This window comes from Panthera tigris, chromosome A1 (assembly GCF_018350195.1).
Source record: "Panthera tigris isolate Pti1 chromosome A1, P.tigris_Pti1_mat1.1, whole genome shotgun sequence".
Lineage (NCBI taxonomy): Eukaryota > Metazoa > Chordata > Mammalia > Carnivora > Felidae > Panthera > Panthera tigris.
The window spans coordinates 179260679-179284629 of NC_056660.1; the positions used below are offsets into that span (position 1 = coordinate 179260679).

The 23951-nt window shown below is 46.3% G+C and overlaps 1 protein-coding gene across 2 annotated transcripts in view; it reads left to right on the top strand.

The window, feature by feature from the left end:
- SLIT3 (slit guidance ligand 3) overlaps nt 1–23951 on the top strand; it is a 595815-nt gene that overhangs the window by 463476 nt on the left and 108388 nt on the right. For both annotated transcript variants that reach the window (XM_042992684.1, XM_042992687.1), the window contains exons 8-10: nt 1492–1655; nt 10833–10974; nt 21032–21103. In XM_042992684.1, the coding sequence (XP_042848618.1) occupies nt 1492–1655; nt 10833–10974; nt 21032–21103 (378 nt within the window). The remainder of the gene's footprint in view (nt 1–1491; nt 1656–10832; nt 10975–21031; nt 21104–23951) is intronic.

The following is a 23951-nucleotide window of genomic DNA, read 5'->3' on the forward strand; positions in this document are numbered from 1 at the left end:
ATCATTTTGAAACAAAATCATAAACACCATTTCAAATTGTTTTTCAGCAGAAAAAATAATTGCATTCTACATGGGATATAGGTTCATTTAGTCGGCAGATATGATGGGATCTTGGGACCCCCTGAGGCTGTCAAGGCCCCTAGTGGCCCTGGCCTGCCCAAGGTTTGCACCTGTGCAATGGCAGGAATGCTTGGCCGGCACACCCCTCAAGTTAGCTGCACTTGGCCGGTGTTCAGCAATGCTGACTTTATACTCAGTCAAGTGTGGTCAAGAGCCCTTCAGCGTTCTCCATCTCGGGCATGGAGATAGCCCAAGCCGCTGCTTCAGGCTGCCACTCAATATTAACCAACTTGACACAGAGCACTTGAAAGTCCCAAGATATCGCTGGCTGATTAGCATGTCCAGGATTGGGCATTTGAAATCTGCATCAGAAACCCAAGTGTGTGATAAGCTGATGTAACTAAAACTTTCCTACCACCACTTCTAATGACCTAGGGTTGGGGGGTATGTGCTAATAGGAAGACCCTGATAGAGAAGCCTTGGGAAAAAACCTGTACAAGCCCCTACATATCCTTAGTTTGCCCCTCAGTTGGTGGAAAGTAAATTCAAGTCATTTAACCATATGGGATTCCTTTCAGAAGTAGAACATACAGATCCCTCTAGGAAATCTTAATCACACAGAGGTGAGAAATTGATCTGGAATCACAGCTACTGCGGGAGGAAAAGCCAAAGAGTCCTGGAACTGGTTAGGGGGTCTTAACAGGGGCACCTAAGCCAGAATAGCAAATACACCTGGTAGAATTTAACTTGGGAAGGAGAGGAGGGCAAGGTGGAGACACTGCTGTGGGCTGCAAGGGTTTGGAATGGACAGCCCTTTATTTGAATGGGGCTGGGTGGAAAGAAGGTATAGGACCCTTGCCTTCATGCTTTGCTCACTGGGCTACTGCACACAAGCCCTCCAGCTTTCCATGTAGGGGTTCATTCACCTTAGGGAGGAGATGAAGGAGAAAGTGAAGGCAACGGCAGGTTTTGGCCACAGTGCCACCATAGACTGAAGCATTGAGATTGAGAAGCTGTTTGAAGCTATCTGGAACCCAGGCTAACTACAGTACTAAAATTTGCAAGTCAGTCACCCCTTTGAAAATTTGACTCAAATCTGAAGCATTGCTTTAATAATGTCACTCTCCTCCTCCTACATGTTGAGACTTTCTTGAGTGGGAAAGAAAAGGGTGGAATTACTATTAAGAAATGGGGAATTGTTCAGAACCCTGGAGGTATCAGTTGGATGTGGCCTGCATGTGAAGATAACAAGTCATTTGTGGTTTGGCAATAAAAGGGCTGAGGCTCCCATGGTAACTCACTTGTACAGCGGGAAATGCTTCCCTGGGCTCCGGAGGGTTATTACACTGGGCAAAGGGGCACAGTAGGTTTGGCCTACTCTGTTCACTTCACTCTGTGACAGCATCTTACCTCAGTCCCTCCCTCTCCTAGGCGCCTCCACTCCAACCACCTGTACTGTGACTGCCACCTGGCCTGGCTCTCAGATTGGCTGCGACAGCGACGGACAATTGGCCAGTTCACACTCTGTATGGCTCCCGTGCACCTGAGGGGCTTCAATGTGGCAGATGTGCAGAAAAAGGAGTATATATGCCCAGGTGAGGCTGTCCCACCCTCCTCCCCTCTGTACTGTGACTCACCCACCCCTGAGCTCTCCCTGACATCACCCTGGGCATGAACCCACACTTAGCCCAGAGCTTGGTGTGCACTCTCCTGGGTTCCTCAGCACTCTATAGTCACTTGGGCTCTGGGGTGCCTCAGAGGCTTCTGAAAAAGCAGCTCTTGTCATCTGGTAAAGGAAAATGCTCAAGGAAGTAATGAATCACTTTCTGTTAAGCTTCATCATCCATTGTTGCTAAGAAACTTAACAAGTGTTAAGTACATTGTTTAGCATTTCCTAAACATGTGCCTGTCGTCTGATTGTCATAGAAATTGAAAGACAAGTTAATGGAGGCGGTAGGGTCAGCCTGCTTGGCTGGAAACCCTAGATCTGCCCCTTAGTAGTGTGTGACTTTGGCAAGTTCCCATATGTTTGCAAAATGGGAAAATCATAGTACATAACTCAAGGGATGGGTGGGAGGATTAAATGAAATAATGCATATGAAGCACTTAGCATAATACATAGCACTTGGTAAGAGCTAATAAGTGGAGCTTAATTATTATAGTTTAGTGGGTCCACAAAATGTGCTGAGCAAACATAAGAGTTTGATCTGTGGGTAATTGAAGTGTAATAGAAGCACAGATCGCCTGCGTAGTATAGAAAACAGAACTGTGCACAGACATAACTGAACACAGCGCAGATCTCCAGGGATGGGAGATGCCTGACTGACCTGAGAAAAATCTTCTCAGTTGATGTAGTGGCTTTTAACCGAGTCCTCATTTTCACGCTTGCTTTTTTGTTTTTACTTTTCATTGACACCCTCCATTCCCACCGACTCCCTCTTTCTGGGAAATCCCTGAATTTCCTCAAAAACAGGAAGTATTCAGTTCAGGAGTTTTCCACAGAAGCATTCCTGATTTCCAGGAACCCAGTCCTGGAACTGGGGCTCAGTGGCCTCTGAAAGCTGATGTTGGGAGTCAGCCTACAGGAAAAAGGACAGATTGCTCAACACTGGTTGGGGCTACAGTCCTCACATTTCTTGACTGTTGGTTTTCAGTATTGAAGATCACCTAAGCTCCATGTGTGCTGCAGGGAGGGCTCAAACCAGTCAGCAGTGTAGACTGGCCCCCTTCTGCTCTTAGGCTGCATTTGCAATATGGAAGACTTTTTTTTTTTTATTAATTCAACTTCATCTCGCTCCCTGCCATTCTCTCTTGTCATGTTACTACTTCATCAAGTTATTTATTATCCAAAAACATTTTAACATGTCTCAGAGCAGTACCTTAATAATTTCCTATAGACGCCCACTTAGAAATCACTTCCCGTCAAACACCTATAATAAAACCGTTTATCACACAGGCACCAACCTCACATATAGTGACTATAATTACAGTAATTATTAGGCAAAGAGTACAATATCGGCATAAGTGCCAGTGAAAGAAATAATTATAGAGTGCAGGAGTCATCCAAGAGCTAGTGAGAAAAACTAATTAGACAGAATGTTAAAACACACCATTATAGGTGGGTGCCGGGCTTAATGCTCTGCACGAACACAAATACGACTTCGTCAGAAAAGCACCTTCCCGTCAAAGGAGAGGCGAGACATTGCTTCCCCAACAGCAGTTAGGATCCAAACCCCAGGGAGGAAGGCTGAAGCTCCTAGGTCCCAGAAGTGCCCATGCCCCAAATCTCCTGCCTGGAAAAGGCTGGATCTAGCGGGCAGGTTAATACTTAACATAGAAGCATCCCTATCACCTCCTCTGTTTATGTCAATTAAGCCTGTGGCTTGTGATAATCCCTCACACTTTTCAGTACTAAGCCAGGTGTCTTCTGAGGACACAGGAATCAGGTCCACGGACTCCAGACATGACTGTGCTATTAATCTACACCCTGCCTCACCAGTAGTAGAAATTCAAGAGAGCAACAGTGGAACCCCTTTGTGGGAGGGATTCTTCGATGCTTTCCAGGCTCTCATGGGTTAGGGACAGAATGCTGTGCAGCGTTGCTTTCTGTAAAGATCTAAGTCAGATATAATGCTTGGCCAAACTGAATATCCCTGACGAATGGGGAACTATCATCATTAGTGGGGTGCAGGAGTAGCACCCCCTCCAGAAGGTACTACTCCTTTAATAACTGTTAAAGGTGGTTTGTGAGGCCATGTTAAAGGGATGCCAGAGGAAGCCATGTGGAGCGAGACTCCACACTTGGGAGGTGGAAGAGGACAGCTGTTTTCACGCACTGACTATCCTTCCCACACACCCCACCATGTGCAGGCTCTACCCATGGCAAAGTCCACAGGGTATCCTCGTGAGGCAGTTTTGTATGGATCACATTGGTCGTATGCTGCAAAATTGTCAGTGTTCCTCGTTCCAGCTCTCCCCCCAATGACTCACAGGAGGAGGGCTTCAGTCAAGAAAGGCAGGAGTAAGAACATCTCTGTAAAAGGAGAGGTCATCTGCTCAGGAGAAAAAAAGGCATGGGGTACCAATTAAGCCATCCCTGCATGTAGTTTCATCACCAGTGGCCCCTGTCAGGGAAGCATCAGAAAACCTCCTGGGGCCCTTAAACCATATCAAAAAATTCACCAAACACATGACTCCAGACACAGGAAAGAGTTTTATCTCGCTCAGCCTGTGAGGGCCCTGGCTGCCCAAGTCCCTGCTATCTCCCTGTGAATTAAATCCAGCCGGCTGGAGCCCATCCTCTTCTCCCCAAAAGCCTTGGCTGCAGGCTCCTTATCACTCCAGCTAACCCAGAAATTTGCTAGCAGCACACTTTGACAGAATTCATCTCCTCTGTCACCTGTACCCCGCCAATCAAAGGTATTTATTTTCTTCCTCTAGAGAGGCACCTGAGAATTTTTCAAAGGGTGGGAGACTATATCTTTATTTTATTTTTTATTACTGTTTTTGTACAGTATGCAGCTAGACTTCTTTGTTTCCTTCAGCCACTGCTGCAAAAATTTCCGTTAACTTTTCTTGTTTTAGAGAGGAAGGTTAGGGCCCTATGACTAGAAGGATCTGTGGTCCCCACTTGTTGCCTGTACCAGACGGGGACTTTATCGAGTTCATGATACTAGACCACAGAAGAGGTTCTACTATGGCCACTACTTGACTCATGTGAGTTGCAAGTTTTGGGTTTTTGCCCATCCTTACCTAAAGGGTTTATGCTGGGGTTTAAACTCCAGGATTTATTTTCCGTGTGTCAATTTTCTGGTTACCTTAATCTGAAAAAGTTTCTTCCAGTCACAATTCGTAATTCAAGGGTATTAGTTAAATATTTGACCTCCTGAGTCAGTTATCTCTTTCCTTTAAACATCTTTGTATCCATTGGCTTGTCCACCTATTTTACACTTATCTTCCCATAGCCTTTGAGTGTGAGATACCCTTTCATGAAGATCGATCTTGTCTTCTAGTACTAAGGGGTCACGTTTTTAAGGTTGCCCCAATGCCTGGAACAATGCTTGCTCCTAAAAGCCTCTCAAGAAACACTTCCTCATTTATTACTAAAAATTAAATCGGCATATAACCCTGGAAACAAGAAATTTTCACCACCACCCCCCCCCTTTTTTTTTTTTTTAATTTGGGACTAGTTACTAAGTATAAAGATAATTAAGGTAAGCCATGACTAGCCGCCCATCTCCTTAGGAGGTTTTAATTAAAACACCATAATTGGACATTGCAAGAATGAGATTATTAGGTTTATTTAGCCATTCCTAAAATTATCATGCCTCTGGTATTTAAATCACGTTCATTTATATTCTCATCATAATTGCTCAAACCCCATTGTCATTGCAGTCTGTTGTTGGCTTTTGAAAGGCCAGAGGCCAACAGGGATGCTTAATTTGAATGCTGGAATTAATTTATTTCCACATGCTCACAAGGCCATTGGATTTTTTGGTTCTGTGCACTCTGCTGGGTGGGATTCCCTTTAAAGACGGAAAGAAATAAACACAGCTCTAACAAGAGTGTCCTGCTATCTCCACTGTAGCTTACACAATCTGTGTCTTGGCCCCTGAGGCTCTTCTTCCTACCTCCTGAGATTCCCAGGCTCTGATGGCTTTCAAAGTCATGGCAATAAAGAGAGGCATTTGGGGTATCTTCTTGGGAAAGGAGATGGTACAAAGAACACTGAACCAGAATTTAGAATGTGTGGTTCACTAGTTCCATGATCTTGACCAGTTGGCTTGACTCCCTGTTCTTCCCTTTCCTCATCAGTATAATGGAAATAATAATAATAAAAGAACGTACGTCATGGTTTTATGAGAACCAAATGAGCTCACACATGCAAAGCCCTTGGTGCAGCATCTAGCACTTGGGAAACATTCCATAAGCGTTAGCTGCTGTTATGACAATGACATCATTCTTAGTTGGGCCACCATTGTGTCCCTGGGCAAGTTCTCTCCCTCCAAGATGTCTGTTTCCTCATCAGCTCCACGGCCCTTTCTAGGTCTGAAGTTCAATGAGCTTTTCCCCCTTTAATTGGACACACCAGTTAGGACTTTATACTTCCAGCGTGATGCCAAATAGAAGAACAGAGTTGAGGAGGCACCCTGGCAGGAGCCAGTGTCCCTGGTCATTGCTCCTCCTCCTTGTCTCTCAGACTGGAGGGGGTGTCATGCAGTCACCAGAGACACGATGACATGATCGCTGTTCGTGCCAGCCATCACAGGCACTTTGCCATGACAGGTCTGGCCGGGGACACATTCCTGCCCTGCCCTTGTGCTCATTGAGCACCCCCCCCCCATCTGAGGGGACAGCAGCCTGATAATCAGGGAGGGGAGGATCAGCACCTCAGTTGCCCTGTGCTCTGCCCTGCCCTCCCTCAAGACATCAGGCCACAGTCCTGGGAGTGGGAGTCAGGGGACATCAGAAGGCTGGACATCCCAGTGTCCTCTTTGGGTGACACGGAGGTGGCTCTGGCTCCAAAGTGAAATTCCTGAGCTGAAGTGGTGATTCCGGAAAGGGGAGACAGGCCCCGAGAGGGGAGACAGGTACCTGGCCCATATCCTCGTCTCCCTGTTCTGGATGAGAACTAGCTTCCACCTCAGTGCAGCAACATTTTGTCCCACAGGAAGAGTTCCAAGGGCAGATAGCTTGGGCACCCATTTAAAAACAAAGAGCAAGTCCACATCCACTTCAAGTTCCTCACAAAACATCTCAGAACATGGATTACAGGGGTTCTGTGTGCTAGTGCATCACTACACTCTGATTTAAGCTGCTTTCTGTGCCAGGAAAAGAAGGAGATGGTACCAGCAGGCAAGCTTGCTTGGGGATAATGAGTATTCACGAGCCCTGTGAGCACGTGTTATACAACAGGAACACACATGTTCATGTAGGCACAAGCCCACATAGTCCTCTCCCCTCAAACATGTGTGGAGACTTTCCACCTCGATCAAAACACTCTATTCCCATTCATCTGCTTCTCAGCTTGTACAGTGCTCAGAGAATTTCCTGGGTAGAACCATGGGTTTTTCCTCACTTTGCCCCCCTTGGAAATTCTCTGTCACCTGCACCACCCCCTTCACTCTCAATATGTGTGGACAGGAAAGGCTGAGAGGAAGGGGTTTGCAGACAGAGCTAAGACGAGTGCCTAGGACACCCTGAGCTGTGCAGGTGAGCAGGGCTCTGCAGGAGCCTCAGCAGAGTAGCAGATGGCCTTTGCCAGCACTGAGCTGTGGTAGAAAGACATGAGCTTCAGGCATGAAAGTCCCATCCACCCATAACCGCTTCGTTCCCTACCCACCCACCCCCACACACACTATGGCTGGTCCTAGCAACCAGAGCCCAGGGCACTCAGAGCTCAGGGGTCTCCCCTTAAGGCCCTTCTAGAAGGATTACTCGCCCCCATAGCTTGGTGACATTCAGCCCCCACTCTGCCAGGCTTCTAGACCAATTCCATTCATCTATTCATCCTTCCGCTGACCCAAGGTATGTTTACAGGGTTTTGTGCTTTGGCCCTGCTTTAGGCATTGGGGACATAACAGGGAATAAGACAGAAAAGACCACTGCCCTTGTCAAATTTACATGTTAGTCTCAGTCTATCCAAAGACAAAAAGCAAAGGGGAGGGACTTCTGCCACCATAGCACTCAGAGGCTCAAAGGGAAATGCACTCGGTCCATTGGGCATGGAGCAGAGGGGAATGTTTCCGGGGAAAATGAACCTATCTTTCAACCCCATCTTAAACCTGAAGTGTTTTGTTTCAACAAGAGGATAACACCCTCACCACGTGTGAATGCCTGGCTGGGGAGCCACCAGCCCAGGATGCTGACAGAGGCTATAATTACCTTTGTTACTCTCTGCGTAATTAAAGGTGTTGTTAGTGACCTGGTTATGGAATCTTTTTCAAAGGCTTTTTTTACCTTGACAACATCCCTTGAAATGTAGCACATACTCCCTACAGAATCAGAGCCACCCTGTGAAAGACCCAGCTCATTCCCAGAGGGATTCAAGGCTACAACCTGGGGCTGGTTTAAACAGAATTAATTCTAGCACAGAAGTCAAAGGGGCATTTTTGAAAAAACGCCCATTTCAGAACTTCCTGTTGCCCGTAGAAGCCCTGACTGTAATGTCTTTCTCCCCCTCTCCCTTCCTGACATACCCCAACCAAGTAATAATTTGACAAATCAGAAGGACAGCCATCCAATTACTGTCTGCCTCAATGGATGGAAATACAGGAGGAGCACAGACTTAATCCTTCCACGGAATCCCTGACATTTCCCAAACAGGAAGGTGCCTGTGGTGTGGCGATTCTCCCTGGCTTTGTTAGGCCTTGATGTGGAGGGCCCCTCCCTAGCCCCTTGATGTGGAGGGCCAAGCCTGGCAGTTTTCTTTGGGGAGCGTCATAGGCACTTCAAAAGCCCTGACATCTGAAGCCATACCACTCCCAGCCTCTCTCACATGTGGGGAAAGGGTGGGAGCTCTTCACACTGTATATCCTCTTGGCCCCCTGCAAAGAAGCAGAGCCAGGATGGACAGGTGCTGTTGGGTGTTTTACTCCTTCTCTGCTTCGATTCTTCTGAAAACCAGGAGTAATTGATCTTTTCAGTCCAAAAAGGACTTCAGAAGTCATGCAGTCCCAATTTCTTATTCACTGAGATGGTAACAAAAGAGCTCAGAGGGATATTATGATTTGCAGGCAATTCGTGGCAGAGGTAGACTCATTAACAGTAATAACAGCAACTAAGCTCTGACTCTGTGCCATGCATTCTTCTAAATACTTTATATGCATTAACTTTCTTTGCCTTCACAACAAAACCATGCTGTGAAATAAGTATTGTTATTTCTTCCCATTTTACAGATGGGGAAAATTGAGGCATGGGGATATAGGGATGAAATGACAGAGCCAAGATTCAAATTGAGGCAGTAGGACTCCAGACCCCACTCTCTGAGCCACAACACTCTCATTCCTGATCTGAGGCTCTTATAAGCTGGTTCTCTGGGGTTGCCATTTCCTTAGAAATGGAAAACTTCCCCAGTTTGGAACAAAGCTTGTATCACCTCTCCCAGAGAATGTTCCAGTTGGGGATTTTAGTGAAATTCATCATCACTCTGGCATTTTTCATGGTCTCCATGAGATCTGCTAATGTGAGTAACACTGAAGAGTTTGAAGTCCCTATGCCCTAGACGTGAATATTTTCTCAAATGTCCCAGAAGGGAGGATATTTTTAATTTGGGGTATGTGTGTATGTGTGTATGTGTGTCTGTAGGTGTGTGTGTGTATGACAGAGACAGAGACAGAAAGGGAGAAAAAGAGAGAGAAGGAGATGGTGAGGCCAAGAGAAGTAATCTTTGATTACTGAGTCAGCACTTTCTGGCAAGGTAAATGTTCCAAAACGAGCCTTCAGCATCCATTTGAGCCCTTGCAGAAGGACCGTCCCCAGGCACAGGGACTGTTGAGCGTGAAGAGGGGGATCCTCCACTTTGAGTCTCAATGTCCAAACAAGCATTCGCCCAGGCCCCCTTGGTTCTCTGATGCATCCACTTTGGCTGGACCCTTCTGACTTCCCAGACTCAGCTTCTCCAGTGAACAGGGGCCAAACCAAAGTCAGTGTTTCCCTGCAGACATTTTCAGGTTTCATATTGAATCTCTGTCCAAGGGCTCCCAGTCAGAATCCCATGTCCAGGCAGTGAGAGATCTGCAGAGTTGGTCTGAGCCTGTGGTCCTCCGCTCTGGGGATGGGCATCTGGAAAGACATCAGGTAATCCCTGCTGGCTAGATCTCGCAGGCAGTGGAGAGGTCCTGAGGAGGCTCTGGGGTCGAGTTTACCTTTGGGACCACAAAATGTCCACATTTAGAAAAAAAACCACAGGTCTGAGATTCTTACCTTACTTTGAAGAAGTAGTGATAGCATGAAAACTTTTATGTGTTTAAAACATTTGAATGTATTTCTTGTGACTCTTTGAATCCTGGGTTAGTTTGCTAATATATATCTTTATCTTTGTGTGGTTTTCTAAAGAAGTTCTTTAGATGCCATTTACTTGGGTTTTTACCACTTTGCTTTAAATTCACACAGGTTCTCACCTCAAACAAAATTAAAAGCTGACTCCAAAATACGTAATAACTTATTTGCCTTTTTTCTAATAAGATAGGTTTTATTTGCATGTTCTCTGGACATAAAAATTGCTTGAAAATGCTTTGGATGATGTCACTGCTGATGACCATAGACACTTTGAGAACATCAATGCCCCAAATAATGAAATTCTGACAGCTTCCCCTACCCCACCTTGGTTTTAGAGTGTGTTCAAAACTCTAGAGAAAAGAATGAAAGTGTGCCTATACCTAGCATCCAATCCCCAAATAAAAGCCAAAAATCGTAGGTGTTCAGACATTGGGCACCCTGAGCAAATAGTCCCAGTGTGCCTTTTTTTGCATTCTGGTGGCATATTTTCATGTGGGACTGACTCTGGGAGCAACCCTTTCTCTGAAAGACGAGGATGATGTGATTACAGAGCCAGTAGAACAATCCAGAAACAGGTCAAGGTCAGAATCTCTCCTCTTGGCTAAATATTTAGCCAGTTGCAGCCATGTCTCCCAGATGAGAGGAGATGTCAGCTGGTGAAAATTTTTCAGGTATGTTATCAGGTGCTGCTTCCTTGGAAGCTGGTTAAGGGGCGCAAAAGCTCCAGTGGCTCCTGACACTGTCATGATTGACCATGTGTTCTGGACCTCCAGGACCCCACTCAGAACCTCCGTCCTGCAATGCCAACTCCATCTCCTGTCCCTCGGCCTGCACATGCAGCAATAACGTCGTGGACTGTCGAGGGAAGGGCTTGACGGAGATCCCTGCCAACTTGCCAGAGGGCATCGTCGAAATGTAAGTGCCCCATCTGCTACCCTCTGTCCCTGGTGAGTTTATCTCTCTGCCTCAGCCAATCCCTCAGTAGTCTGGTGGCGCGTGGGCCTGTTACCGCTAACTGTTAAAAAACACTCAGAGATCCCTTTGCTAACTGTCCAGGCTTTCCCAGGTGTGATACCTCAGTTGTCAAGAGCATAGATTCCAGAGCTCAGTCAGCAAACTTCTCAGTGGTCCAAATATGTCCACCATTTATTTCTATAAGTAAAGTTTCATTGGAACACACCCAGAGCTATTTGCATACGGATTGTCCATGGCTGTCCTCGTAAGGCAGTATTGAGTAGTTGTGACTTAGCCCACCAAGCCTGATATATGTGCTATCTGGCCCTTTACAATAAAAGCTTGCCAGTCCCTTCCCTGGAGTCACCCTGTGATTATATCCTAGCTCTACCATTTACTAGCTGTGTGACTTTGGGCAAAATAATTGCTCTTTTTCATCTCTACTTCTCTCATCTATAACAATGTGATAATTACAGTATTGTCAATGGGTCATCGTGGAAACAGAATGAAATACTGCATGGAAGCCCTTAATAGGGTCCTTGGCACGTGGGCAAATGCTCTATGCACTGGTAGTAGTATTGGCAGAAAGTACGTGAATGATGAATTCATTTCATAGCTACCATTATCTGAGCAAGAGTGAACTGTTAATCATTTCAAATCAGATCGTTGTCCTCTAGATTAGAACTGTAGGTACAAAGATTGTGTATGTCTGTGTGTGTGCACAGATGTCCACAATACCACTAGAAATTTCTTGACCGTATAGTTCAATCTTGTCCACTCTTGCCTTATACATTAGAAAATGGCCAGTTTCTCATTCTGGGTCAAGTAGAGGGGTCAGTCAACACCAACCTCAAGATCACTCTCTACATGACCACAAATGTTTTCATTTTTTACCTTCACCTTTAGGTGGCTTTATTAAAAACATGCTTAGATAGAATCTTCCTAGTCAAAATATCATTAGATAAAATCCCTTCAAACAAGACAGGCGTTTCCCTAGCCCCTCTGCTCATCTGCTCCTTCTCTCCCTTTTCCTCCTCCTTTGCATCCCTTCTGTTCCTGATGCATTCCAATAGATGGCCCATTAACTCTTTCAGCCATTCACACATTCATTCAACACATGTCTGTTGTTAGCCCCCTATGTTCTAGTCATAGTTCTGTGCTCCAGGAGCATCAGTGAATAAAAGATAAAATTTCTGCCTTTATGGTGCTTACATTCTGGTGGGGTGCGGGGAGGTAAGAAACAGTAAACAAAGCAATGTAAATTATATGATATGATAGAAGGGGGTAGCTTCTGTGGAGAAAAATAAAGCAAGGAAAAGACTTGAAGTCAGTTAAGGGGAAAAAAAGCAAGTGGATACGTGGAGGAAGAGTGTTGCAGGTAGAGGGCACAGCATGTGCAAAGGCCCAGAGGGAGGAGAGTGCCTGCTATACCAGAAGGCCAGTGTGGCTAGTGTGAAGCAAACATAAGGGGCAGAATTAAGGGATAAAAGTAGAGGGGCAACGAAGGGCCAAATCATGGGGGCATTTTAAGGACTCTGTTTCACCCTGATTGAGATGAGAAGAAACATAGGATTTACAACAGTGGAGGCTTCATTTCTTCTTTCATTGGTTTTGTCAACTTTTCCCTGATTCCCTTTAAAACTGTCTTGCCAGCCCCAGTAGACACAACTCATGCCTCTACCTCTTCCTGTAGGCAGGAGCTCGTCAGCAGAGCCTCCTTTTGACCTGACAGCCACACCTTCTGTAGCCTCCATCCCTCTTCGCTCACCCTTCAGTCTTCCTTTCGTCAAGAACCAGCAGTTAATTTGTTCACGTTTTGCTGTTTTCTCTTTGCTCCTCACAGTCTGTTGCTCTAGACTTGAAGATCCCTTCCTTCATGAACTCGCTTCAACCTCATGCCTCTCCTGCTCACCCCCTTGCTTCTCTTCTTCTCCCATTTCCTTTTGTTCCTGGCCTTACTCTCTCCCCTTTCCATACCATTTCCCCCCTGTGTTTATACTCCTCCCCTCATTCATTTTCTCCCTTCTCTCCCCACCCATGGTCTTCCCATGTCACTTCCCAGTGCCATCTTTCTTCACCCAGTCAGCTCTTCCTTCCTTGTTGTAAGAGCCCCTCTACCTTCCCTCTCCATCCATAACAGGGTAGGACATTGACTGTCTCAAACAGATGTGCAAGACGGAATTCCTGCCCACATTCATCTCCTTTCAGATTCCCACTTTTTCTGCCCCACTTCATTCCTTTCTCCCTCCATCTGCCAGGTTTCATCTTCTGTCTTTGGCAGCCATAGATCTTTCCTTGACCAGGTCTCAAACCACAGCATGATGAAAGAGGCGAGTCTAGTAGATAAGCTATAACCATTGACCCGCACCAACCCCCGACTCACCCTCCTCTCCTCCACATCATTATACCTCCAACTTGGGCCTCACAGGCACACAGCTTAGGTGTCTAGGAGAGAGGAATTGCAGACGGAAATTGTACATTGGAGGTGGGACCCATGCAGGCCAAGCCATACTTGGACTGTTGGGCTCATACCTGGACATCAAATTTTTAAAGGGACATTAACAAACTAGAATAGTTTGATTCAGTGATTTCTGAAAGGCTGTCTGATTACTGGAATGTTTTTCCCAATGTGAGGTAAAGTGAGAAAAACAAGAACAATGCGATTTTTTTCTGATGAGCAAAAATATTCCATTTAAAGGAGACTTTATTTTAAATTCTTGAACTTCCTTATTCTATTGCTGTTATTAAAAATAACCCTTCATCACTTGTTGGGATGAGCACTGGGTGTTGTATGGAAACCAATTTGACAATAAATTATATTTTTAAAAATGCCCTTCATCTTATAAAATGATGGCCACTAGAGGCAGAATATATATGTTTGGGTGTGCATGCACATGTATGTGCTAAATATGTGCTTAATTAACACATGTATAAATGTATGTCTCTATATAATATACATTATATATAACACACAGAGCACTTTCACTGGCAAAATAAAAGGTCTATAACCACCTAGCCTGTGAAATCTAAAAGTCTGGGAATGACCAACCTAGCTACAGTGCTTCTAAAAACAGCCACAAACAGCAGCCATTGAGGGTAGATTATGGATTCAGGGAGACCCACATACTAGCTCTGGCCATGCCTTTTGACTCTGGACAAATAACTTTTCTGTGTCTTGTTTTCCTCAACTGAAACATTCACAGGCCAACTGTACCTTCTGAACAGCTCTTGCAAAAGTTAAATGAAATGTATGCTGTCAAATGCTTGGCGTTGTATCTGACACATAGGATATACTCTGCTGGCCGTGATTGTTATTATTTTACTACTGCTAGTACTTGTGTTGCTATTGTTGCTGCTGCTACTACCATTTTATTAGGCTCCGTGAGAAAGGTTGGAAACCATATCATAGGAGCTGAAGCTACCTGCATTTGGAGATCCTTCCATAGAACTAAGTCAGGACTTTAAGGGTGATGGTTGACAGAAGAGGTTCAAGAACCGGGCTAGCCACTTGCATTATGAATTGAGCCTGGCGGTAGCTCATCATCATGCAAATGTATGCAGACATGGAAATAAGGCCGCCCCTGCTTGTGGAGCTCCCACGGCCCACCAGACAGATTGCCCAGGATTTCTCTTGCTGTGCTCACCTCCTTCTCCTCTGTGATGAAATGAAGCTGAGACATTAAAGCAGACGAAGCAAGACTCTGTGGTTAGGAGGCTACAGGCAGAAGTGACATGTAAGAGAGACCTTTGAGGAAGAAACCTGCTTGTTCCTCAAGGCAACAAAACCTGTGGCTGGGGACTTGTGTGTTGGTCTGAAAGTCTTGAAAGCAGCTGAAACGCAGCCTCTTAGGGAGAGAAGACCAGCAGGTGGGGGAGGTTGAAAGATGAGACAGAGAGTGGAAACTGCAATACACCCCCCCGGATGAATAGAAGTGTCTGATTTATCATCCCAAAGACATCTGAATGTGACTTTTCCTTTTTCCCATCAAGAATTTTGACTCGTGTCCATGGCCACCCATACAATCCAGACTTCCCCTTTCTCCTTAGGGATGCTTGGCACCATATCAGGTTCTTCAGACCCCATGGGCCATCCTTAGCCAGTGGTGATGCGTTAACACCTTAGGAGGGGTTCTGCACTCGCCAACATTTGGGGGGAGGAAGGACTATCTCTCATGCAAAGCAATCTGGCAAACTCTTTTAGAATGTTTTTCAAAGCCAACGCAGCTCAGAGGAGTGTCTGCTGGTCTCCCCGCATAGCAGAGCCAATTCCTCTAAAAATAGCTTTCTTCCAGAGAACCCACAGTGAGACAGTTCCCTGCAGATTTTCCTCGAAACTGAGCTCCCACCATCACCATTCTTGCTGCTCCCTGTTGATTCTCTGAACCAGCTCCAGCCTCCAGCAGGGATAGATTCTGGGAAGAGCCAGAGGCTCACACCTTCCTCTCTTCTGTGGTCTTCTGTCTTCACCCCTGAGTCCTCAAGCCTCCAGAGGGACCATCTGTGCCTAGAGCCCCATCTTAATCACTGCCCATCTTCTTCCAGTTTGCTCTACACCCCCACATAGTGCCATCCAGTGTGTCTCATGCCCTCTGCGGTAGCACATAGATTCAGGTGATGGAGAAGGGCTGTGTGGATGCACTGAATGTCAAGTCATAAGTGAAAGCATCTGGGGGAGAGGAACGGTAGCCCCACTCTCCACCTAGTCTCACCTCACCCCTGTTGTTTATCTGGGGTGGACAGACAAATAGTGGTTTATCTGCTTAACAAAAGCAAATATTTTCCCATGACACAGGTCACCAGGGCATATTAAAAGGAGAGAACTGAAAAACAAACCAAAAAAAAAAAAAAAACAGTCAAAAGAACAAAAGGACTGGAGGATTCTGGAAGCCGTCAACAATCAGGATTCTTAAATGTTCTGAGAGCACCAGGTTTCTGAGGGATTGCCACGTGGAAGGAGGGAGATGGGGTGGATTGGGGCAGTAGTCTAAAGGGGAAGCCACTGAAGCATAGAGAATAATGAAGAACAGAGCCTTAGGATAAATAGTTCAGGGTTTGAGTCTCAGTTTCGCCTCTTACTTTGCGCATCTTTCTTAACATCTCCTGCTTCACTTGGTCCGCCACTGCCCACCGACCCCCGCCCCGGACCCTTGCAAAATGGGGCTCATCAGACCTACTAGAGATTTTCCATGAAGATTAAATAACACAATTGCACAGAAAATTAGCACGATGTTTGGAAGGCACTGAATGAAATCTAAAAAGAAAAGCCTATGCATGTGTTGCATGGACAACATGATAGAATGGTTTGGTCTCAAGTTCCCATATTATTTTTTCATTCATTGTTTTCTAAGATGATAAAAAAACAAATTCTGTGGTGGAGGCATGTGGGCATGTGCAAATAGTAAGAAGAGCAAATCTGGCTCTCTCTCTGCTTTCTGCAGGCAGTGCCAGGTATTCTGCAGAGTAGGTTAGGAGCGGCTCGTGTCACATATGCCTGCATCCCTCAACTTCGTTGTTACTATATTATTAGTAACACTTGCTTTGTAGTTTTGCTGAAGGAATAAAATGAGCCAGTATGCAAAGAGCACAGTGTCTGACATAGAAAAAGCCCTCGATAAATGGTAGATGTTCATCGTTACTGCCACCTCAGCCACACCACTACCAATATTCCAACCCAGCTCCAGGACGTCTTTATCAGGTGACTTGTAGCCATGCCCTCGCACTAGCCATGCCCCTGCCAGTCTCTCTGGCATCATGTTGACTTATGCATTGCAAGAAATATATTGTGTTCAGTCGCATGTTTGCAAATGACAGATCATTAAGGAAGCACCGAGAAACTAGGGCAAATCAATACAGAGAGCAAACGGCTGAAATCCCCATCAGATGTTCCCATTGTTTTTACTGGTGCCGGAAGATGTTCAGATGTTTGATTTGTATGTTTGTTTTTATGCTAGTTCTATTAAATCAGTTTGCAGCCTGAAGAATGTTTGCCAGACAAAGAAAGACACATGTGCCATTTAAGAGAGACCTAAAACAGCTGTTGGCTTCAGACACCTCTCTAAATGTGACAGTTTTTTGCTGATGCTAATGCTTCTTTTTGTTCTTCACACTGAATTCTTGTCACTGGGAGTATGGATCTTTGCATGCTTGTTCCAGGCTATGTAAAACCTACCAGGGGCTGTATGCTACATAGAAAGTTTGTGTGTGCACAGGCACTGTAGTCTTACTCCCTTCACAAAGGGGCCATTTCTCTGAGGATGAGCTGCCGGCAACTAAAAATGGAGATGCCTCAGCTACAAATGGGATTCAACAAAGCTTAGTGACTGCGGGCTCAGGTTTTTGAATTGAATAAACTTGCCTGCATTTCCTTCCAGCTGTAGCTCTTCCTGACTTTGTGAATTTGGACAAGAGACTTAACATCTCTGAGCCTCCATTTTCTCACGTTTAAAGCAGGGATGGTAACGATGAATAGGACCTGCCTCACCGTGGTGTAAATATTAAGATAAACAAGCCATGTAAAACTCTTAGCCTAATGCCTGACTTACAAAGCACCTGACACCTCATAGCTCTTACTATTGTTATTACCCCTTCCCTTGCCTTTACCTCACATTCGAAGGACACTGACTATTCACAACTGTACCACCCCAGACAAACTCTGATCCCCCCTGGAGCGAGGTTAACCCACATCATGGCATGGCCTTGGCACTCCATAAGGGATCGGGTATCTAGCCAGGACCCACAGCAGCATAAGAAGCAGAGAGACTGCAGAGACAAATACCATCCCCAGAGTGTACTAGTCTGATGGGTACAGGATGCACAGAGCCGTCCCTGCTAAGATTGAAGTTCTTTGCTCAAAACCACACCTTTGTACTCTGTTTGCATATTTGTATGTATTCGCATCTGTATTGCATCTCCCTCAACTCCTACGGCCTTTTTACAAAATGCCTACATCTTTTTTTTATTCCCTTATGAAATTTTATTTTAAGTTTATTTATTTTTTAAAATTTACATCCAAGTAAGTTAGCATATAGTGCAATAATGATTTCAGGAGCAGAAGCCAATGACTTCATCCCCTACATAATAACACCCAGTGCTCATCCCAACAAGTGTCCTCCTTAATGCCCCTTGCCCATTTAGCCCATCCCCCACCCACAACCCCCACCCCCAGCAACCCTCATTTTGTTCTCTATATTTTAAGAGTCTCTTATGGTTTGTCCCCCTCCCTGTTTTTATATTATTTTTGCTTCCCTTCCCTTATGTTCATCTGTTTTGTATCTTAAATTCCACATATGAGTGAGGTCATACAATACTTGTCTTTCTCTAACTTCGCTTAGCATAATCCACTCTAGTTCTGTCCACGGCGTTGCAAATGGCAAGACAAAATACCCACTTACACAGAGGCTGCATGATGTCTCAGAATCAGCATTGGGGTCATAACCTCCTAAACTCTTCTGTGACTTTGGGGAGGCCACTTTAGCCTCTAGGCCTCAATTTCTCTGTTTTCAGAAAGAAAGGCAGTATGTCCAATGTGTAGAAACAGGTGTCAGTTCTGCCTCTTGCTAGCTCTGTCACTCTGGATGGGCTATTTGATCCCTGTAGGTTTTATTTTCCTCATCCACCAAATGAGGCCAACATAGCTTGCCTCATACATGTAAGGATTAAAAGAGATAATAGACATAAATCAACTTGGCCTCATAAATGATAGCTCTTCCTGTTTGTTATAATAGCAATACAATTTGGTTCTGTGGTGGACCATCTTGGGCTGTCTCTATCCCCAGATGATTAAATTCCTCAGGGACAGGTACCACATACTGCTCATGGATTCATCCCTCCCTTGAATCTTACACCCCTCACTAAAATGGAGGTTAATTGGTTATGAATTGCACTGACAGCCGGCCGACCGCACACCCCTGGCTGGCCTGACTTGCCTAGGTTCTTGGCGTGCAGCTGGAAGCAGTGGGTCCTCTTGCGGAAACGGAGGGGGTTACCATCGTTACAGACAGTGGCTCTCCCCAGAGGCATCATCCAGCCGCAATCCCTTGCCAAAGTGGCAGGTGAATCACAGGATTCCTGGAGAGCATTTTCCACCTGACTGACAGCCCCAGAGACCCATGGAGCTGTTGCCTGGGCTGAGAAATCCCTGCTGAACTCTGCTCAGCTGGAGAACAAGAATGTCCTTGGAGTTTCCCTGCTGCCTCTGCGGCTGGCTGTATCGGGTAGCCCACAGTCTCTGAGACCTTGTGGCGCGCTCTTGTGCCTTACCAAGAACCAGCCAGGCCCCTGTCTGGCCAGCCTGTGCCCATGTGCCCAGCAGAACACGCTCCCCACCCCCTCCAGCAGGCCACAAAGGCTTTCTTAATAGACCGTGGCAGTCTCATTTGTAGACTCTATTCATCTAGCAGCCAAGAATGATCTGTCCTGATGCTCCCTCTCTCCTCCCACCCGCCTTTCCTCTTTCTCTCTCCCCCACCCACCCTTCCTTTGGCCTAGAGAGTGATTTGTCTGTGTTATGGGTAGGCCTGACAAACCATTCCACATTAGCAGCTGAGATGTTGTTTGAAATGGGAAAATTGCTGGCAAACTGCTCCATTAGCGGTTCCAGTAACAAATACTCTCTTCCCCCAATGAAGATGAGATCGCAGAGGCACAAATTAATACGACTGTCTCCCCGACTCTGCAGCGGGGATTACTCTTCAAGATGAATGGGTTCATCCCAGCCAGAAATGTGCAGCCACTGGATGTAGCCTCTGAGGGAGCCACTTCCGCCCGTCTGTTCCTTCTGCTCCCCCCACCCCCCGCCCCCGCGCACACCTTTTTTTGTGTCTTCCCAGCTGAGAGGTTAGGGAACATCGGTGGCAAATGAGAAGGTGATGAAAAGACCCGTGCCTTGGAGACAAGGGAGATGGACGAGAAGGAGATGCTGAGTCCTCAGCCGAGGCCTGAGGGCATCACTCATCACCTCTAATAGAGGGCCCTGCCTCCTACTCAGGCCTGTTTCCCACCACACCTGTTCTTAGTAACAGGCAGTCACCTGAGAGGTGAGAGAATAGAGATGCTTACTCACTTCTCTTCAAGAAAGTTCTCGGCCCTGGGCCTGGGGCCTATGACATCTTTTGTCATTGCAGAGTTACAAGAGAGGAAGGTCTTCAGGAAAGTCTGTAACATAGTAAAGCCACAGATTCTAGCAGCATCCCAGGGGAGTGGTCCGGTCGGGGCCCCTAGGGTCCTCAGGGTGTCGGAGTCAATTTGATGAATGGCAGGCTAGGAGCCTAAAGACTTGAAGGCCATTTCTCCAGCATATTAGAACAGCCCATTGAAAAACCCAGAAACAAATAATCAAATGTTATTTATTGTATGTCGTATTCCTGAAACTAATATTATATGTCAGTTATACCTTAATTTTAAAAAAAGCTAGGAATGAAGTCAGCCATTGTCATTTCTGCCTGTACAATACCCCAGTGGCAGTGTGGTTGAGATTTTTTTTTAATTTTTTTTTTAACGTTTATTTATTTTTGAGACAGAGACAGAGCATGAACGGGGGAGGGCCAGAAAGAGAGGGAGACATAGAATCTGAAACAGGCTCCAGGCTCTGAGCTGTCAGCACAGAGCCCGACGCAGGGCTCCAACTCACAGACCTCGAGATCATGACCTGAGCTGAAGTCAGACACTTAACCGACTGAGCCACCCAGGCTCCCCAGTGGTTGAGTTTTTGACAGAATGGTGACATGCTTCCAGGGCAGATGGGCATTGCTGGCCCATAGGCCACCTCCTTTTCTTCTCTTTATCCCTTTGACTTTTTCAGCATGCCAGTTACTTCCCACAGCTTTTGTGAAGAAGACATCTGCCTTCAAAGACCACTTAGAATAAGCAAGAACCAAAATCCTGCAGAAGTTTGCCCAGTGTCCCGCGACCAGTATCGGGCGCCACGTGATGGGAGGGGCCGTCTTGTCCCCCAAGGCCCTCAGCAACCGCCTGTTGACAGGTGGATGGTTAACTGACTCTTCTCTGCTCTGTTTCCCAGACGCCTGGAACAGAACTCCATCAAATCCATCCCTGCTGGAGCCTTCACCCAGTACAAGAAACTGAAGCGAATGTGAGTTTCCCCTGGGGAGGAATGAACCAGATGTTTTCAGTTTGGGGGGTAATATGCCCTATGTAGTAGGCGACCTGCGCAGATGACAGCCCACATCACATTCCTCATGGAGAGCTCAGTGTCGGGCCTGGAATGCTTTCCTGAGATTGCGAGGTAACGTTCAGGAGTGTTGCTTTCAGATGGTGAGGTGTAGCGATGTAGACACCTCAGAGCTGAGGGCCTCTCCAACTAGAGCGAAGTAAAATTATCTAGGTGAGAGGTGCAGCTGCATTGGCCTAAAAAAGCCCATACTACCATGTTTATTGTCCTCTGGCTTTCATGATGTGGACCTGAAGTAGGAACTTCAGTAAAAATGAGATGGCAATGGCCTTGTATCAATCTCCAGCACCCTAACATGTTGGCTGTGGTACATGCCTACAACTGTGCACACATTCACCTAACAAAGAGTATCCACCACCTGCAAGGAATTGCAGGGTCTGTGGATAGAGCATGCTCTAAAATAAAGTCTGCTGTCATGGAGCTCACACATTTGAGTGGGTGAACACAGAAAAGAGACAAATATCAGAAATTGCAAAGTACTAGAAAGTGAAACAAAGGGCGGGCCCACGAAAGCCTCTCTGTACAGGTGATCCAAATGAAGGGTGGGAATGAGGAGCTCTTGAGAGAGAGCAACTGAAAGGCCCTGGGGAGCGTGCATGGATGGGTTGCAGAGCAGGGAGGGGGACAGAGGCAGGGCTTGTGTTGGAGAGGTGGGAAGGTAGAGGCCAGATCCTGTGACCCTTTAGACCATGACAAGGACTTTCTGTTCTTTCTAAGTGAGATAAGAAGCCTTGGGCCCTTCCTTATTCTCCAACCACGTATGACTTGCCTGTGATTATCCCCACCACCCCCATTACCGCTGCATCCGGTATCACTGCTACCACTACGTCCTATCAGTCCCTGGTTACGCCAGTGCTGCCATTCCTTCCCTCTCACGGCTCCACTGACAGCATCCTGTACCATGGTCCTCATCCCCGCCATTGTGGTGATGTCATCATCACCGCCTTCCCCAGCCCCATGACTGCCCTGAGCACGACTCTGTGAGTCATGCAGAGCAGGGCACTCCGAGAGGACACCAGTAGGATTCGGAAATGGCCCAGCCATTGCCAGCTTGGATATTTAGAATCTGGGAGGGAGATTCCTTTCCCTTTTCTGAGCTGAGAAATCATTTCTTACAGTCCAGTAATCAAAATGCTGCTCTTATCCCAGTTACTTACTGTCTCTGGCCTCCCACGGAGGAAAAAGAGAACAGGTGGAAATATGCACAGGCTCGATCTTGTTCCCTTCCCCTGAAGGCTGATTCATCGGTTTCCCTTGAGTAGGAGGGCCTACATTGAAGAGGTTAAGTGTCTGCTGACTCCTTTTATGTTAAAAATAAACATCCCCAAGAAACAGTGGCATTGGTTGGCTTTACCCTCAGATCTTGGGAAGGCAACTTCCCATCTCCCTGGAAATCCAAACCAAACAAGATTTTCTCCTGGTACAATTCCAGAAGTGGAAACCAGCCTAATGAGCCAGCCCTGAGCACATACTTTTCCCCTCCCCTTGGCAGCATTCTTGCTGGAGGAGCTGTATAAATATAGGCCTTAATATTTAAAACCTTAGGCCATTAATCTCCTGGTCTCCCTGCCTCCCCAGCTCACTCCATACCCCCCCCCAATTCATTTTTAAAGCCTAACTTGATTATGCAGCCAGATAGTAATTTCAGTGAAAAATGACAAGTTCAGTCACTGCCCCAACCTATATCTCTTGCATGATTTAAGTTACTGCTCTAATTTTTTGTGAGGTCCAGGTAATTTAGAGCTTGGCTATGTTTTACTGTCCTTTCTTCATTCCATTGGAGTTGCCATGATCTGTGCATTCAAAATTCATAAGACCTTCTCAGTCACGACCTGGGAAGTGAATTTAATTTTTGATCACTTCTGATGTTACTGATATTTATTATGATACCCCCTTACCCGCCCCCCCCCCAAAGGGATGGCGGTAGGGAAAAGAGACCACTTACAGATTTTTCCAGCTAACAGAACCTCACAAATCAAGATGGAAGTATGACGGCTTGGGAGAAGTAGGGCCCCTGGTCAGAATGGGTTTTAAAACCCTAAGTGTGAATTCCTCATAGGTGTACATGAACCAGTCTCTCTCTCTCTAACAGAAGTTTCCCCTCAACTATGAATGAACCACACGCTCCTCCTCTCTTTAATAATAACAACAACAACAACAACAAAAATCCCCTGGAATGAATGACTTTGTCCCTATTTCTCGTGTCCAGCTTAGTAGAAAAAAATACTTCCAGGTAAAAACTAGTATCAAGGTAGAGCCATTTGAGAAGAGAACAGAGGGCACTAGAGAGAAGCCCTCAGTTGACAGGGTTGGTTAACTGATGGCACTGACACATGGGGACCAGAGCTGTGTGGTGTGGCTGGAAGGGCGTGTTCTTTCGTCTCCATGCTCTGAGGTAGAGTAGAATCCACAGGTGCCAGCACCTCCCCACTTGAGCCTTGCCCGCATGGAATTTGCCACCTTGGCTCCGAAGAGTCTAGAAAGTCTGCTGCCTCTTGTCCATCGAGTTTGTAAGCCCCAGGGGACTGGGGTGGGTCAGAGACCAACCAGGCCATAAAATGCTGTGGCCTAAAGTATGACCCAGGGATCACGTGCATGGGAATCACATAGAGATGTGTTACCTATGCAGACTTTTTAGCTCCCTTCCCCAGGCTAGCCAAAGCAGACTCCCTGTGGGTGCACTTTGAAAACCACTGATCTATAGTGACCCAGATGCCTGGAGTCAGCTCAGGGCCACCTGCTATGGACC